General features: G+C 44.5%; 2 protein-coding genes across 2 annotated transcripts in view; one reads left to right on the plus strand and one right to left on the minus strand.

The window, feature by feature from the left end:
- Positions 1-17,574, minus strand: part of LOC127529603 (uncharacterized) — a 200,894-nt gene that overhangs the window by 94,664 nt on the left and 88,656 nt on the right. The window lies entirely within an intron of this gene.
- sdr42e2 (short chain dehydrogenase/reductase family 42E, member 2) overlaps positions 1-17,574 on the plus strand; it is a 28,567-nt gene that overhangs the window by 4,524 nt on the left and 6,469 nt on the right. The window contains exons 5-10 of the mRNA XM_028814614.2: positions 7,509-7,584; positions 8,800-8,882; positions 13,130-13,267; positions 14,868-14,933; positions 15,096-15,159; positions 16,670-16,743. Coding sequence (XP_028670447.1) covers positions 7,509-7,584; positions 8,800-8,882; positions 13,130-13,267; positions 14,868-14,933; positions 15,096-15,159; positions 16,670-16,743 — 501 coding nt within the window. The remainder of the gene's footprint in view (positions 1-7,508; positions 7,585-8,799; positions 8,883-13,129; positions 13,268-14,867; positions 14,934-15,095; positions 15,160-16,669; positions 16,744-17,574) is intronic.

The following is a 17,574-nucleotide window of genomic DNA, read 5'->3' on the forward strand; positions in this document are numbered from 1 at the left end:
TCATCACAAAATTAGACAGGTGCATAAATGTGGGCACCCCAACAGAGATATGACATCAATACTTAGTTGAGCCTCCTTTTTTTCTAGACGCTGTCCTTCTATAGCCTTTGATGAGTGTCTGGATTCTGGATGGAGGTATTGTTGACCATTCTTCATACAAAATCTCTCCAGTTCAGTTCAATTTGATGGACAGCCTGCTTCAAATCATCCCATCATGATTTTCTATGATATTCAAGTCAGAGGACTGTGACGGTCATTCCAGAACATTCTACTTCTCCCTCTGCATGAATGCCTTTGTAGATTCTCCAACTGTGTTTTGGGTCATTGTCTTGTTGGATTATCCAACCCCCGCATAACTTCAACTTTGTGACTGATGCTTGAACATTATCCTGAAGAATTATTTGTTGATATTGGGTTGAATTCATCCGACCCTCGACTTTAACAAGGGCCCCTGTCCCTGAACTAGCCACACAGCCCCACAGCATGATGGAACCTCCACCAAATTTGACAGTAGGTAGCAGGTGTTTTTCTTGGAATGTGGTGTTGTTCTTCCGCCATGCAAAGCACTTTTTGTTCTGACCAAATAACTCAATTTCTGTCTCATCAGTCCAAAGCACTTTGTTCCATAATGAATCTGGCTTGTCTAAATGAGCATTGGCATACAACAAATGACTCTGGTTGTGGTGTGAGTGCAGAAAGGGCTTCTTTCTCATCACCCTGCCATACTGATGGTATTTGTGCAAATTGTGCTGAACTGTAGAACGATGTACAGATACACCATTTGCAGCAAAATGTTCTTGCAGGTCTTTGGAGGTGATCTGTGGGTTGTCTGTCACCATTCCCACAATCCTGCTCATATGCCTCTCCTGTATTTGTCTTGGCCTGCCAGACCTGCTGAGTTTAACAGCAACTGTGCCTGTGGCCTTCCATTTCCTGATTCCATTCCTTACAGTTGAAACTGACAGTTTAAACCTCTGAGATGGCTTTTTGTAGCCTTCCCCTAAACCAGGAGACTCAAAATCTTTGTTTTCAGATCTTTGGAGAGTTGCTTTGAGGATCCCATGCTGTCTGTGACTCTTCAGAGGAGAGTCAAAGGGAAGGAAGCACAACTTGTAATTGACCACCTTAAATACCTTTATATCTCATGATTGGACACACCTGTCTATGAAGTTCAAGGCGTAACGAGCTCATCCAACCATTTGGTGTTGTCAGTAATCAGCATTGAGCCGTGACAGGCATTCAAATCAGCACAATGACAAGGGGACCCACATTTGTGCACAGCCAGTTTTTCACATTTGATTTAATTTCATACAACTAAATACTGCGTCACTAAAAATCTTTGTTCAGAAAACACCGCAGTACTCAGATGTTCTAGTAAATGAAAGACAGACCACGGTTATCTTGTTTGTGGAAAGGAGAGTCAATTATTATGCAGGCTGAGAGGGGGGTCCCAAACTTTTTCATATGACTTTATATGTTGCCACTACTGCCCTTTCCAGTTCTCATTTGACAAGTCAGTTTAAAACACAGGCTTGTGATTTTTATTAGAAAAGAGACAGAAGGAGTCAAAATGTTTGTGGGGAGGGGATTAAAAACCTTTTATTTTACAGAATTAGAGGCTCTGTACATAATCAATGTCATTTATAGCTGTGTGTGTTTATTTCAGATTTTTCCTCTAAAGTTTTCCTATTTTTTGTCATTCCCTGTTCATTCGTATGTGTGTTGCTATACGATATTTAGAGTTTTGAAGTCGATAATGTGAAAATTAGCAATACTCCGTGTACAATATACTGCTATTGATGCACAATGTAATTTTATAGTGACCTCAGCAAATGAACTTATGAGACTGATAATACTACAAGACAGCCGACTGAAATTTCTGACATGGCAAACATGTTTCTGACCGTATAAGGTGCGATCGGACATGGCAACCCCTCTCATACTGCATGTGACACCATGTCCGATGAAGCTCAAATTCATGTCGAAAAAATAAAAGTCGTACTAAAAATCATGCAGTGTCTGGCCAGCATTTTAAACAAAATAAAAAGAAGACAACTTGATTCTGTCAGACAGACGCCATCTTCTTTTTCATAAAACTTCAGATGTTGCCATTAGGCTGTGTATTCAGGTTCCCAAGGATAAAGAGCAACAGATTTCAGAACTTTTAGCTCCACTCTTAAAAATCCTGGTTCTTTAAATGGCACTGTATGAGTTTATTGGGTTGCGCACTGTTAAACAAAATAACGGTCCCAGAGCGATTCATCCGAACAATGCTATAATGGAACCATTTTTGGTTCCCAAAAGACCCATCCACATGAAGTCTCGATGCATGCTCAATAATCCAGGTTAGGAATTCTAGAAAGTTGATTCAGTTCATCTGGACATAGTTCTTTTCCACACGTCACATCACCCATCCAAGTAACTTCCTCAGTCTCCAGCCTTATAAACAGTACCTTTGCATAATGACTGACTAACAATGGGCCGTGTGATCAATGATATGCAAATTGTCCATTGATCAATGGCCATGAGTGCCATTCACAGAGAGTTGGGGAATGGCTGCAATCACAGCATTGTAAGATGGTGAAAGATGTACCCTTAGGCCCCCCTCCTCGGTTCAGAGATGGCCGTTCCTTTTTCACGTAAATGGCCTCCTTGACTCCTCGCTCAAACCAGCGTTCCTCCCTGTCCAGGATGTGCACATCTTCATCACTGAAAGAGTGACCACTGTCCTGTAGGTGTAAATAGACTGCGGAGTCCTGGCCTAATGAGGTAGCTCTTCTGTGTTGTGCCATCCGCTTCGCCAGTGGTTGTTTGGTTTCCCCGATGTATGAAGTTTGCGAAAGAGCACTTGGGATACTCCACCACGGTACTGGGAAAATGTTTTGTGGAGTGATGAAACCAAAATTGAATTATTTGGGAGGAACAAGCAGAACTTCATTTGGCGTAAAAAGGGCACTGCATATCAACATGAAAACATCACCCCTACAGTAAAGTATGGTGGAGGGAACATCATGATTTGGGCCTGCTTTGCTGCATCAGGGCCTGGACAGCTTGCCATCATTAAGGGGAAAATGAATTCACAAGTTTATCAACAAATTCTCCAGGATAATGTGAGGGTGTCTGTCTGTCAACTTAAACTCAGAAGAGGCTGGGTGATGCAACAGGACAACGACCCCAAACACCGCAGTAAATCCACAGCACAGTGGCTTCAGAAGAACAAACTCGGCCTTTTGGAGTGGCCCAGTCAGAGCCCAGATCTCAATCCTATTGAGCCAAACACAGAAGACAAGCAAAGGATATGGAAGAGTTAAGATAGTTCTGCTCAAATCCCCCCCCAAACCCCCCGACATGCAGGTCTGATCTGCAGTTACAGGAAGCGCCTGGTTGAGGTCATTGCTGCCAAAGGAGGGTCAACCAGTTATTAAATCCCACGGTTCTTTTTTGATAGCAGTGGCTTCCCTCTTGGTGTCCTGCCATGGACTCCTTTCTTGTTTAATGTTTTGCGTATAGTTGACTCATGAACAGAGATGTTAGCCAGTTCTAATGACTTCTTCAAGTCCTTTGTTGTCACTCTAGAGTTCTTCTTTACCTCATTGCCGACTCTGCGTTGTGCTCTTCTAGGCAAAGTAGCCACAATACCAAATTGTCTCCATTTATAGACAACTTGCCTAACAGTAGACTGATGAATATCTCAAATCTCTGAGATGACTTTGTAACCCTTTCCGGCCTACTGTAGATGAACAATTCTCGATCGTAGCTCTTCAGGCAGCTCTTTAGTGTGAGACGTGATTCCCATCTGGATATGCTTCTTGTCAAAAGCTCAAACTCAAACTTTATAGGGTTTGTGATCAATCAAAGTCATTCCAGGCCACCACACCTCTGAACCTCGTTTTATCAAATGGACTCCGGTGTGCTAAAGTCGGACTGCAATGAGCTTTTTAAAAGTCAGTGGCTTAGGGTTCACTTACTTTTTCCAACCTTCAGTTTCACAGTTTGAATGATTTATTCAATATGGTCAAAAATTCTCTGAAAATCTGTGTATCTTTAGTTATAGGAGACTGTTTGTTCATTATTGTGACTGACATGAAGATACAACCATATTTGATATGGGAATTAGATAATTCCTAGGGGTTCACATACTTTTTACTTTGACTGTATATTATTATTTTTTTTGGCCCAGGGTTTGGCATCTCAAACGGTTATTACAACTGAAGAGTACTTCCCTTGTACAAATATAATGCATTTAGTGAACTTCACAGCCTTGCATAATTCGTGTAAACCTCATTCACAGACACAATTAGTAACCTGGTTCAAATTTACTACTTAAGTTTTACGACATAACAAATCGTTTTGAAATGCAGCATCAAAATCTGACATTACTTAGATATTCACGTTTGTAGCTGTCGGAAGGTAAGGCAGGATCAAGCACGGGTCAGACGTGTGCCGACAGAAACTTCTCAGTCCAAAAGGTCATTTTAAAAGGTTTAGTGAAAATTCAAAGCAAACAGTCCACACAGGAATAAAAGAAAAAGGTTGTTACACAATAAAAAGCAAAAACAATTGGGGAAAAATGTTCAATTGTTTCTATACTTAAGGATGAATTATTTCGCTCTGCTTTACTTCACGTTCAGTACATTCTAAACGTACAGCTCTGCACATACAACTAAGCACAATAAGGCACAGTCAGCAAGGCAGGTCACCAGTTGAGCCTAATCTGTAGTCAGAGTGACAAGAAATAGTTAGAATTTTACCAACTCAATTCAGCTTGTAGGGGTTATAAGAACTTCTCATAGACTGTGCTCTTTTTTTATAGACAAACATTTAACATGGGTGGCGCGGTGGCGCAGTCGTTAGCGCTGCTGCCTCACCATAAGGAGGCCTGAGTTCGATTCCCAGGCGAAATGGAAGAGAAATGGAAAAAGAAAATCACCACCAATACTTTATGTCAGCATTTTAAGTTTGCTTCAGCATATCGAACCATTCATCAAATATCGAAGCACACGCACACTGATCCTGTCAGAGCTGCAATGCGGCTTGCCGTCACACAGAGTTATCTTACCACGGCCAAATCTCCGGTTCTTTTCTCGGAAATTTTCCACTTTGCTTTATCAGTTTCAAATTTGCTTCCATTTCGTCTTGCGCATTTCCACATCCACTTGCTGGCGATTTGATGGCAGCTGTTCTGACAGGGGCGGCACAGTGGGTAGTGCTGCTGCCTCGCAGTAAGGAGACCTGTGGTTCGCTTCCCGGGTCCTCCCTGTGTGGAGTTTGCATGTTCTCCCCGTGTCTGTGTGGGTTTCCTCCCACACAGTCCAAAGACATGCAGGTCAGGTGCATTGGCGATCCTAAATTGTCCCTGGTGTGTGCTTGGTGTGTGGGTTGGCACCCTGCCCGAGATTTGTTCCTGCCTTGTGCCCTGTGTTGGCTGGGATTGGCTCCAGCAGACCCCATGACCCTGTGTTAGGAGGTAGTGGGTTGGATAATGACTGACTGACATTTAATCAGTTAGCAATTCGTATTGAAGAAGAGATTCAGTGGTAACATTAGAACACTCTAGACAAGAACAGGCCATTCAGCCCAACAAAGCTCGCCAGTCCTGTCCACTTATTTCTTCCTATAAAACATAAAGTCGAGTTTTGAAAGTCCCTAAAGTCTTACTGTCTACCACACTACTTGGTCGCTTATTCCAAGTGTCCATCGTTCTTTGTGTAAAGAAAAACTTCCTAATGTTTGTGCGAAATTTACCCTTTACAAGTTTCCAACTGTGTCCCCATGTTCTTGATGAACTCATTTTAAAATCACAGTCAAGATCCACTGGACTAATTCCCTTCATAATTTTAAACACTTCACTCAGGTCACCTCTTAATCTTCTTTTGCTTAAACTGTAAAGGCTCAGCTCTTTTAATCTTTCCTCATAACTCATCCCCTGTAGCCCTGGAATCAGCCTAGTCGCTCTTCTCTGGACCTTCTCTAGTGTTGTTATGTCCTTTTTGTAGCCTGGAGACCAAAACTGCACACAGTACTCCAGATGAGGCCTCACCAGTGTGTTAGAAAGGTTGAGCGTCACCTCCTGTGACTTGTACTCCACACATCGTGTTATATCCTGTGTGATTTTGGGCTATACAAAAATAAACTGTATTGTATTGTATTGTATATAAGCTGACATTCTGTTAGCCTTCTTAATGGCTACTGAACACTGTCAGGAAGTCGATAGCTTAGAGTCCACTATGACTCCTAAATCCTTCTCATAAGGTGGACTCTCGATTTTCTGTCTGCCCATTGTATATTCAAACCTGACATTTTTACTTCCTATGTATAATTCTTTACATTTACTGACATTAAATTTCATCTGCCCAAGCCTGTCTGCTATCCAAGTCCTTCTGTGATGATATAACGGATTCCAAGTTATCTGCTAATCCACCAATCTTGGTATCATCTCCAAACTTAACCAGCTTGTTACTTATATTCCTATCTAAATCATTTATATACTGTATATTAAAAATAGGGCGGCACGGTGGCGCAGTGGGTAGCACTGCTGCCTCGCAGTTGGGGGACCTGGGGGACCCGGGTTCGCTTCCCAGGTCCCCCCTGCATGGAGTTTGCATGTTCTCCCCGTGTCTGCGTGGGTTTTCTCCGGGCGCTCCGGTTTCCTCCCACAGCCCAAAGACATGCAGGTTAGGTGGATTGGCGATTCTAAATTGGCCCTAGTGTGTGGGTGTGTTTGTGTGTGTCCTGTGGTGGGTTGGCACCCTGCCCAGGATTGGTTCCTGCCTTGTGCCCTGTGTTGGCTGGGATTGGCTCCAGCAGACCCCCGTGACCCTGTGTTCGGATTCAGCGGGTTGGAAAATGGATGGATGGATGGATGGATATTAAAAATAGCAGCGGCCCTAGCACTGCCCCCTGCTGGTCACCACTCTTAACATCAGCCAGTTCTGATGAGGCTCCTCACACCCTCTGCTTCCTGTGTCTGAGCCAATTCTGCACCCATCTAAAAACATCACCCACTTCTTTTAATTTGATGCCCACCCTCTCATGTGGCACCTCATCAAATGCTTTCTGAAAGTCCAGATAAATAATCTCATCTGCTCCACTCTGGTCGTATCCTTTTGTTGCCTCCTCATAGAATTCCAGCATCTTAGTAAAACACGACCTCCCTCTTCTGACCCCACGCTGACTGTCCTGTCCTTGCCAGGTGTTGCTCAATCTTATCCTTAATAATTCCTTCCATTAATTTTCCTGTGACATGTGGCATAACTTGATAAATCACCCAGATGTGAATACGACAGAACTGTTTCAATGCACCGGGCAATGCCAATTGTGGATATCGCTCTCTGATAATGTCCTGGAGTCATGTAACAAGCCACCTTCAAGTGTAATGGAGTGTAATCCTCACCTAATTTCACTTTTAATTCATTTTCTTTGTGTAGCATTGTGGCTTCACTGACTGCCAGCCACTTTGAAATCACTTCTTCCGCTTCACCCGACTCACTCGGAGCTTTCTTTTCCAGCATGTGGATCATTACTCCAAAACCAAAGCCATCGCTGATCAGATGGTGATTGCTGCCAATGGGACTCCAATGAAAGGTAGGTTCCACCAGTGTGTGTTCATATCTGCCACTCTTTAGAACCTCCCTGACTTTTCCAATGTCCAGACTCTTGAATGCTCTTCCAACACCATCGCGATACTCGATCGACAGCACTGTGCCAGGCCCTGCAACCCAACACCGCCAGCCCTGCTTACATTTAGCTGGATACAATATGATAAACCTGACACCGTCTGTCAGGAGACAGGGACAACACACTCATGCAAGCAGACATCTCTACTAGGATGCCGACATAACAGTGCAAACGGCGTAAGAGTGAGATATTTAAGGTAACAGGAATGAGACATATCACCTTTCCCCAGGGCCTGACCCTGGCACAATCAGTTAGCATCTACATGGTCTTCTTCATTCTTCTATCCAGAGCGACAGCCTCAGCTTTGCTCAGGTGATGTTCTTCACTCTGTTCTACTGGAAAGACAGTCCCAAATTAACCCAAGTGCTTTATTTTGGGGTCCTTTGTGCCCAGCTTTGACATACTGATGTTCTTCCTTGGTGGCGCAGTGGGTAGCACGGCTGCCTCGCAGTTAGGAGACCTGGGTTCGATTCCCAGGTCCTCCCTGCATGGAGTTTGCATGTTCTCCTCGTGTCTGCGTGGGTTTCATCCCACAGTCCAAAGACATGCAGGTTAGGTGCATTGGCGGTTCTAAATTCTCCCTAGTGTGTGCTTCATGTGTGGGTGTGTGCCCTGCGGTGGGCTAACGCCCTGCCCGGGGTTTGTTTCCTGCCTTGTGCCCTGTGTTGTCTGGGATTCGCTCCCGTGTCCCTGTGTTAGGATATAGCGGGTTGGATAATGGATGGATGTTCTTCCTTTTGTACAGAACTCTCTCCTCATATCTAGACAGGTCCAGCGACCTCCCACGCTACTGGGTGATGGTCACTACAGTTTTCAATCTCCCCTTTCTACTTGAGGAATAGTCCCTATTGTCTTCTGTTCTTCTACTCTGCCTAGGTGATACCAACCCGCTGGAACTAGTCAGTCCCAGTGACTGTTCATGTCATGGTCTGAGTCTCTCTAGCTCTCCTGTATTTTTCACTCCAGCCGTTCATTTCTCTTTTCTTTCTTGAATGTATTATGCAGTCATAAGGTATCTAGTGGTTTTTCCATTGACAGCAACTCTCCAAGCCTGAAACCTCTCCAAGCCTGAAACCTAATGCCTTGCCGCATTTGATTTGATCTACAATTTCTCTTCTAAAGGTGGTACTGTGCTAAGAACCTGCGTCCTCCGCCCTCCCGGAATTTATGGTCCCGAAGAGAGACGGCATTTGCAGCGAGTCGCTGTGAGTATGTGGGGTTTTCTGCAGCTTCCAGAGAAAGCCTAGGGGTTTGTAGTAAAGGGGATGCCTCACGGAGCACACAACCGTCTATGGATATTTTGAAACTTTACCTTCATTTTTTTGCCTTTTGATTTACGGGGCACACGAACAAGGTGACACCCTTAGGCAATCATGCAAGGCTTCATCAGCAACATGCTTCCAAATAGCTAAAATATTGATGAAGCATGTAAAGGGTTTCCCGTTACAGCAGCACACACTCATGCCATTTGACATGCTCGGCCTGCGAGAGGCGACATCAAGTGGACGGACGCTTGCAAGCTATAAGATTTGAGGTCACATGTGAAAGATGACACCTGTGCCACCATAAACTGGCACTGATGTCTCAGTATTTGTCCGAGTAGTCAAATACAACCTCTACTTCATTCTGAATCTAATCTTATATAATACGCTACCGTGGCTGTCCATTTGTCTGTCCAGGATTGTAAATCACCTGTCGCTCGCAAACCGTTTCACCTATTGACCTGAAATGTGGTACACAAATACTATGTGACGTCTACTATCTGTGGCAGAGTGATGGGCGCTAAGCAGACTCCTGTCAATCATGGAGAATCCACTGCATCCACTGAACAGGATCATCTCCAGACAGAGGAGCAGCTTCAGCGACAGACTGCTGTCACCGTCCTGCTCCACTGACAGACTGAGGAGATCGTTCCTCCCCCAAACTATGCGACTCTTCAACGTTAAATGTTAACATTATACAAAGTTATTGTCGGTCTGTATACCTGCATTGTTATCACTCTTTAATTTAATATTGTTCTTTATCAGTATGCAGCTGCTGAAGAATGTGAATTTCCCCTTGGGATTAATAAAGTATCTATCTATCTATCTACTATCCGCTTTCGGGGTGATGATTGACCTCTAAGGTTATTCCTCTTTTTAATTTTTATTCAATTTAATTGTAGAATCAACTCTTGGCAGCGGCGAACAGGGAGGCCGTGCGGTGCTTGTGTACGGGCACCGTTCTCATTCCCTCCCACCTTCACCATCACTTCCTCTACCTCTTCATAAAGTTTGTCATGGCCTGGGCCAAGATGGTCAGGTTTAAGGCCACATTCTGAATGGGATGCCAAAGACATTTAACATCCTCATATTGATGCCAAGTCCTTAATTAATGGAAGAATTCCCAGAAGGCCTCCTTGCACGGTGTAGAGACCAGCCTCGACACAGACAGGCAGACACCGATGGTTTAAACACCACAACACGTTTATTCATATTTACACTATTTACAGTACCACACCCCCTCAGTCCGGGCCTCTTCAATGTCAAGCTGTCCTTCACCGCCTCCACTCCTCCGAGTTTTGTCCTCTTCTACCCAACTCCAGCTCATGAATGGAGGGAGGCGGCCCCTTTTAAGTCCACCCGGACATGCTCCAGATGCCTCCTGATGAGCTTCCTGGTGTGGCGGAAGTGCCACATGAGTATCTGGAAGCATTCCGGGTGTCCCTGGTATTCCTTCCGCCAGCACCTCCAGGTGTGGCGGAAGTGCTGACATCCAGGGCTTCACAGGTATCCGGGCGCCCCCTGGCAGTGACCATGGGCCCCTATAGGGTTGAGCTTCCATGCTCCGTTCCCATGGCCCCCATACAAACCAGGGCGGCTGCCCTCTCGTGGTCTGGAGGTGGTGTAGTCCCTCTCCCGGTCCTTCTAGGCGTCGCGGCTGGGCACAGCCCCCAGCCGCCTGCCACAAGGGCCATCTAGACCTCGTATATTAAGTAAGTCTAAAGGGCTGCAGGGATATTTAATGAAATAATGAAAATTGTCCTCCCCACCCCCCAAAAATTTAAAACACCTTACCTTACATTCAAGCTCACTCTATTACTTGCTCATTTATCTCCTTATATAATACGCTACCGTGGCTGTCCGTTTGTCCAGGATTTTAAATCACCTGTAGCTCCCAAACCGTGTGACCTATTGACCTAAAATTTGGTACACCTATACTACATGACATCTACTGTCTGCTTTCGGGGTGATAAGTGACCTCCAAGGTTTTTCCTCTTTTTATTTTATTTTATTGTAGAATCAACTCTCGGCAGCGGCCAGCAGGGCGGCCGTGTGGCGCATGCGTACGGACGCCGTTCTCATTCCCTACCACCTTCGCCGTCACTTCCCCTACCTCTTCATATCTTAAATCATTCCTGAGGCAGATTGAAGACTTATGGGCCATCTTAAGTGAAAAATTAAAGAAAACGTACTAAGTAATTGCAATAGAAACACTGACTTAATCAGTTTTAATGCAAAAAGATGTCGACGACAGAAGAGAAGATGCGGGCCGCTAGGGTGGAGAAGAGAAGAGCTGCTCAGGAAGCAGCAAGCGCATCAACCTCTGAACAAACGAATGATAAACGTACAGAGAAAGAGGATGAGAACTAGGAATGCTCAAGTCAAGGGTAACGTGTAGTGCGCCATTGCCGATATTTAAAGATTTAATTTGCAAAACTTCAGTTATATCCTCTCTGGTCTACTTGCCTCATTAGCAGAGGCCAGGGGTGTTACAGCGTCCTGAACCTGCACTGCATTTTTTCATGATTTGCTTTCGTGTAATGATGACCGTGCCCACCACAAAGTGAAAAGACTGATCTATTGAAGAAGATAAGCTGTCTAACAGTCTAATCTTAAGCTACCCTTTGATATTCATATATTTTACTAGGGGGCTCTGCCACCTGCTTGCTTTGCTCGTCCACCCGGCTAACGCTACTTGCCAGCCATTTCGTGTCTCTTCCGCTCGCATGGTGAAGAGGGGGGCTGAACGCACCCCTAGAAGATGTGGTCGCTCCTCCAAAACCCCCTCTTAAACGGTGATACAATGGGAAACACATAGTTTTGTTTTTTTTTGTTTTTTTTTACCTCCTCTTTGCTCGAGCAGCTGCTGGCTTGCTGCCCTGCCACATGATCTGCACACACTGCTCTTTCTTCTTCACTTAGTCGTTGACGTGTCATCTAGAAAGTATTTATAAGAGCTGAGAGCACAGGACGTGTGTCTGATAAAAGCCGTACAACGACTGGGACTGTCACGGTTAGATGTCAGTCAGACATTGTCCAACCTGCTATATCCTAACACAGGGTCACGGGGGTCTGCTGGAGCCAATCTCAGCCAACACGGGGCACAAGGCAGGGCGCCAGCCCACTACAGTGCACACACACACACACCAAGCACAAACTAGGGACAATTTAGGATCACCAATGCCCCTAACCTGCATGTCTTTGGACTGTGGGAGGAAACCCACGCAGACATGGGGAGAACATGCAAATTCCACGCAGGGAGGACCCGGGAAGTGAACCCAGGTCTCCTTACTGCGAGGCAGCAGCGCTACCACTGCGCCACCGTGCCACCGTATGATCTTATTTGAAAATGGTTGTGACTTGAAAGAATCTCATGTTAAAAGTCCCCGCGAGACTGCCCGGGGACAACAACAATCTCATCTTTTAATTCTCGCAGATACGCCTCTTCATTGGAAAGAAACACTACTTTTCACCGACGGCAACACAAATTACACGATCTACAAGTCACCGACGTAAAATTTAAATCTGAACAATAGATTCGATCTCTTTTCGCTGTTCCGTTATTTCACCGAGTAATAATTTCCGTTTTCTTGCGTTAATGCAATCTCGCAGGACTTTAAAGTGTCTTTCTGAGAACATCACGTCTCGGCCCAAGTTTTTTTTTTTTTTTTTTTTATAATAGAGAGACATATTGTAGGTCTTTGGGGGTCCTGTTCAAAAAGCGGACGCCGCTTATTTTTAAGATTAGGCACCCTTACACTTTTTTTTTTTTTTTTTTTTTAAAGATTAGGCACCTACTCTAAATTTTTAAGATTAGGGCCTTTCCCCCACGAACCTTAAGTTCAGGGTTTGTAGCAGGAGTAGGCCAGTCTAAAACAAACAACAAGAAGATGGCATCCACTTTTTGAACAAGACCCGTCTTTGGCACCTACAACATATTTTGTAATACAATACAATGAATGTATCATTCATATGTTGTAACTGCACTTCTATGAAAAATGTAACTATTAAAAAACTGCACCATCTTGTACTGTCAAATTGTTAATTATTTTGCACATTGTGATTGCTCTCACCAAGAATGGTGCCACATATTGAATTTCCTGATAAAACAGACATTTCCTGGTTCTAGATCTGTTGTAAAATATTGTGGTGCTACCCTCACCCTCACCCTCGTGCCCTTCCTTTCTCAGTTCTACATTGAGTGGCGTCTCTTCAGTTTCACCTTTGGTGACAGGCAATCCAGAATCAACTGGGTCCACGTGGACAACCTGGTGAGAGCCCATCTGCTGGCTGCTGAGGCACTGACTCCTCGAAAGGGCAATATCGCCGTAAGTATCTAAGCCTTGGATGTGATGCACTGCAATGTCTTTGATTGAAATCCGGCATTAGGGGATTGATTAGGTCTCACAGCACATTCAGTAACAGAATGAGACAACTGCGTTGCTCCAGGGAGCGCCAAGTGAGGTCATGTCTATCATCAGTCATCAGGTTCGATAAGGAGTTGCTCAACGACGGAGATGGTGTTGTTCCCTGTGTGATGAATGGCACTGAGCTGGTCGAGCAGACGTCTTAAGAGACTGACGCTATGTATGATGTACTGGGCCAAGTGCAATTCTGATCTAAGTATACTTAGTATATACCTATACTTTTATAATTCTCGATACAAGTGTATTTGTACCTTATTTAAGATTAACATAATTCTTATTACATACGGTATACGGAGAATTGTGTATTTTTTATGTCTGCAGATGTAAACTCACAATTTTCTTTGAGATTAATAAAGTTTTTTTTAGCTACCTCTCTCTTATATAGACATCTCATATATTGCCTTTCAAGTCAAGTCAAGTCAAATTTTATTTATAAAGCACATTAAAAACAGCCTAAACTGAGCCAAAGTGCAGTACAAGATAAGCTAAAAGAAGTTTGGAGATGGTGGCACTGACCAGAAAGCAGGAGACAGAGCTGTACGTGGCAGAGTTAAAGATGGTAAGATTTACATTGGGTGTGACGAGGATGGACAGGATTAGAAATGAGGGCATTAGAGGGTCAGCTCAAGTTGGACGGTATGGAGACAAAGTCAAAGAGGCGAGATGGCGTTGGTTTGGACATGTGCAGAGGAGACATGCAGGGTATATTGGGAGAAGGGTGTTAAGGATAGAGCTGCCAGGTAAGGAGAGAAGAGGAAGGCCTATGTGATAAGGCGTATTATGAGTGCGACCCGACCCAGGCAGACGCGATAGGCACACGTATAAAAATAAATAAACTTTTATTGTCTTCACCTGTGGGGCACAGCACAGTCCCACAAACACAAAAGCAACAAGCACAAATAAATTCTCCTTTTCTTCACCACCACCACTCCTCACCGGCAAGCGTCGTCTCCCTCCTCCCGCCTTTGGCTCCCTGAGTGGTGGCTGCTGGCTCCTTTTATAGTCCACCCGGAAGTGCTTCAGGTGCTTGATCACCCGTTTTCAGTTGCACTTCCGGGTGTGGCTGAAGAACCACCCAGCAGACGGGCTCAGGAATCACTCCAGGTCCCCACAGGGCTGTGGAGAACACCATCACCCAAGGAGCCCTGTGGGAATCTGAGGCACCACTGCCACCCTTTGGGACTACCATCTAGCGGCCCGGGGGAGGTATTGTGTAGCCCATGCTTGCACCCCTGGAGCATATACTGAAGGGGGGCGTCCTGGCCGAGTCCACCACACCTAAGAGAAGGTTTATGGATGTGGTGAGAGAAGACATGCAGGTGATGGGTGTGACAGAACAAGATGACGAGGACAGAAAGATATGGAAGATGATGATCTGCTGTGGCGACCCCTAAAGAGCCAAATTTCCCTCTGGGGACAAATAAAGTTGCATCGATTATATTGTGCCTTTCACATTTATCTATCTATTCATTTATCATGGATGTTCACCCTCTCTTTTCAGAGTGGACAGATTTACTACATCAATGATGGGGATCCTGTTCATATCTTTGATTGGATAGACCCAATGGTAAGATGACTCCATTTGTTGTCTATGAAAGTATTGCTGAACCGGTCTCTTGAGATTGCTTGCTGCCGTTGAAATCTTACAGACATACCAATATTTACTAGAGGCAGCCTAGTGTTTCTTCTTCTAATTTAAATCTGTTGCTCTGTTTTTAACTCATGGCAGTTTGACAAGTTGGGCTACAGACGACCTTTCATTCACCTACCATTCTCTTTGGTTTATGCAGTAGGTAAGAAATGTCTTCTTCAAGCAAGCTGTTTTACATGTAGAAACTAGTTGTGTGTGTGTGTGTGTGTGAGTGTGTGTGTGTCACTCTTAACATCAGGACTGAATGTGAGACCGCTAGTCTTGTGCCCAGGCCCGGTTCTGCCGGTCGTGCAAAGCGTGCATTCACGAAGGCGGCCCTCAACAAAACGCAGGCTCGGCGCGGGGCTCGTCTTTTCCCGTCGAATGTCGGTAACTTGCTTCAAAGAAAAACGGACAAGTCACAACACATGAATTGTGGCTGCTAAAGTACGCAGCACATCAAAGGTTCTTGTAGTGTTCAGTGTTTGTTTCTACAATCTTTGTTATTGCTAAAAGCACAAGTTTAAATATAATTTGGGAAGTCATTTTACCTGTAATTTGGGAGGTAAAGTATATTACAGTATTACATATCTAGTTCAGGTGTGATGTGAAGAAATAGACTTTTGCTAAATTTTGTATTTGCAAGAATATGAGGTGACGTCTTCAAGAAAATTAAGTCTATAATCGGCACTCGCTTTATATTCAGAATTTTATTGACGAATTAATTAAACTTGTCGCCGATTCATTAAATGCAGAAGTCAAGTTTTCTTCTACCTACGAAGAAATTTTCTTTAATTTTTTTTGACGTTAAGGAAATTGCGAAAATTTTTAATTTTAAATACACTGGTTTAGAAAAGGAGTGAAGGTATTATAGGGTGAGGGGGTGGCTGAAATTAAATGGCACAATGGCGGCTTCGCCTCTAGAACCGGGCCTGCTTGTGCCCAATTCCTTGGTGAGCTATTAGCAGCACTGGACTTGGAATCAAGAAGCCTTCTTGACTCGGGGTCTTGTGTGTACTGGCTTGGGTGCAAAGTTAGTTTGCACACCCGCAAATAATTTGTTCTTTCGTCATTTCCAAGAAATTCTTAAAGATAAAGTTGATGTTTTTTAACCTAATATTTACTTTTTTGCTTAATGTCAACATGTATCTATGCCATATAATACTGTACACAAACTTTCAAGTAAAATTTAAATGCTCAGCATTTCTGAAAATGTATTAAAAAATTGGAAAGGTGGGAAGAACAGGTTGGTCAAGTCTTCCAATTTGTTAACAGCAACTGTGAATTTCCTCTTCTGCTTAGTTCATCATAAAGGAAGGAATGAGATATGGGTAAAAAAAAAAGAACTCCTGGGCAATAAATGTGTGGGTAGGTCCAGAAGAAGGGATATGAAAGGATATAAAGAGATAGCACAGCTTAAAGTCCATGAGTGACAAATGAAAAGAACCAAACTGAGATGCCACCACCAAACTCAATGCAACACAACATCGAACGAGCTGGAGGCCAACAGGAACAGGCCCAACACTGATTATCACGTGTGTCTGACAAATACATTGCAAGCTCTTCACAATTCGCAAGAAGAATGCTTATCCACCCTTTTTTAATTTGCTTATTCACTTCAGAGTCATTAGCTTTCTTTATTTATGTGAGGATTTTTTTTTGTTTTGTTTTAGCCACAGTATCAGAGCATCTTCATTTGGCTCTGAGACCCCTCTTTGAGGTCCCCCTTCTGTTTACCAGGAATGAGGTAAGCAAAAGCACCTGTACTCCTACACATGGTATGTACCAAATAATTGTACACAAGATTAAGTGTTTGGTTGCTGCCTGAAAGACAGGAACATTTTAAGAAGTTTATTTATAAAAGTAAATTTGCCGGGTGGCACAGTGGGTAGTGCTGCTGCCTCACAGTAAGGAAACCTGTGGTTTGCTTCTCGGGTCCTCCCTGCGTGGAGTTTGCATGTTCTCCCCGTGTCTGTGTGGGTTTCCTCTCACAGTCCAAAGACATGCAGGTCAGATGCATTGGCGATCCTAAATGGTCCCTAGTGTGTGGGTGGGGGTGTGTGTGTGTGCCCTGCGGTGAGCTGGTGCCATGCCCAGGATTTGTTCCTACCTTGTGCCCTGTGCTGGCTGGGATTGGCTCCAGCAGACCCCACATGACCCTGTGTTAGGATATAGCATTTTCGGACGATGACTGACTGACTATAAGATAGATAGATAGACAGAAGTGGTAGCGCTGCTGCCTCACAGTTAGGAGACCTGGGTTTGCTTCCCGGGTCCTCCCTGCGTGGTGTTTGCATGTTCTCCCCGCGTCTGTGTGGGTTTCCTCCCACAGTCCAAACACATGCAGGTTAGGTGCATTGGCGATCCTAAATTGTCCCTAGTGTGTGCTTGGTGTGTGGGTTGGCGCCCTGCCTTGCACCCTGTGTTGGCTGGGATTGGCTCCAGCAGACCCCTGTGACCATGTGTTAGGATATAGCATTTTCGGACGACGACTGACTGACTATAAGAGATAGAAGTGGTAGCGCTGCTGCCTCACAGTAAGGTGGCCTGGATTCGCTTCCCGGGTCCTCCCTGCGTG

The sequence above is a fragment of the Erpetoichthys calabaricus genome, chromosome 11, assembly GCF_900747795.2.
Source record: "Erpetoichthys calabaricus chromosome 11, fErpCal1.3, whole genome shotgun sequence".
Lineage (NCBI taxonomy): Eukaryota > Metazoa > Chordata > Cladistia > Polypteriformes > Polypteridae > Erpetoichthys > Erpetoichthys calabaricus.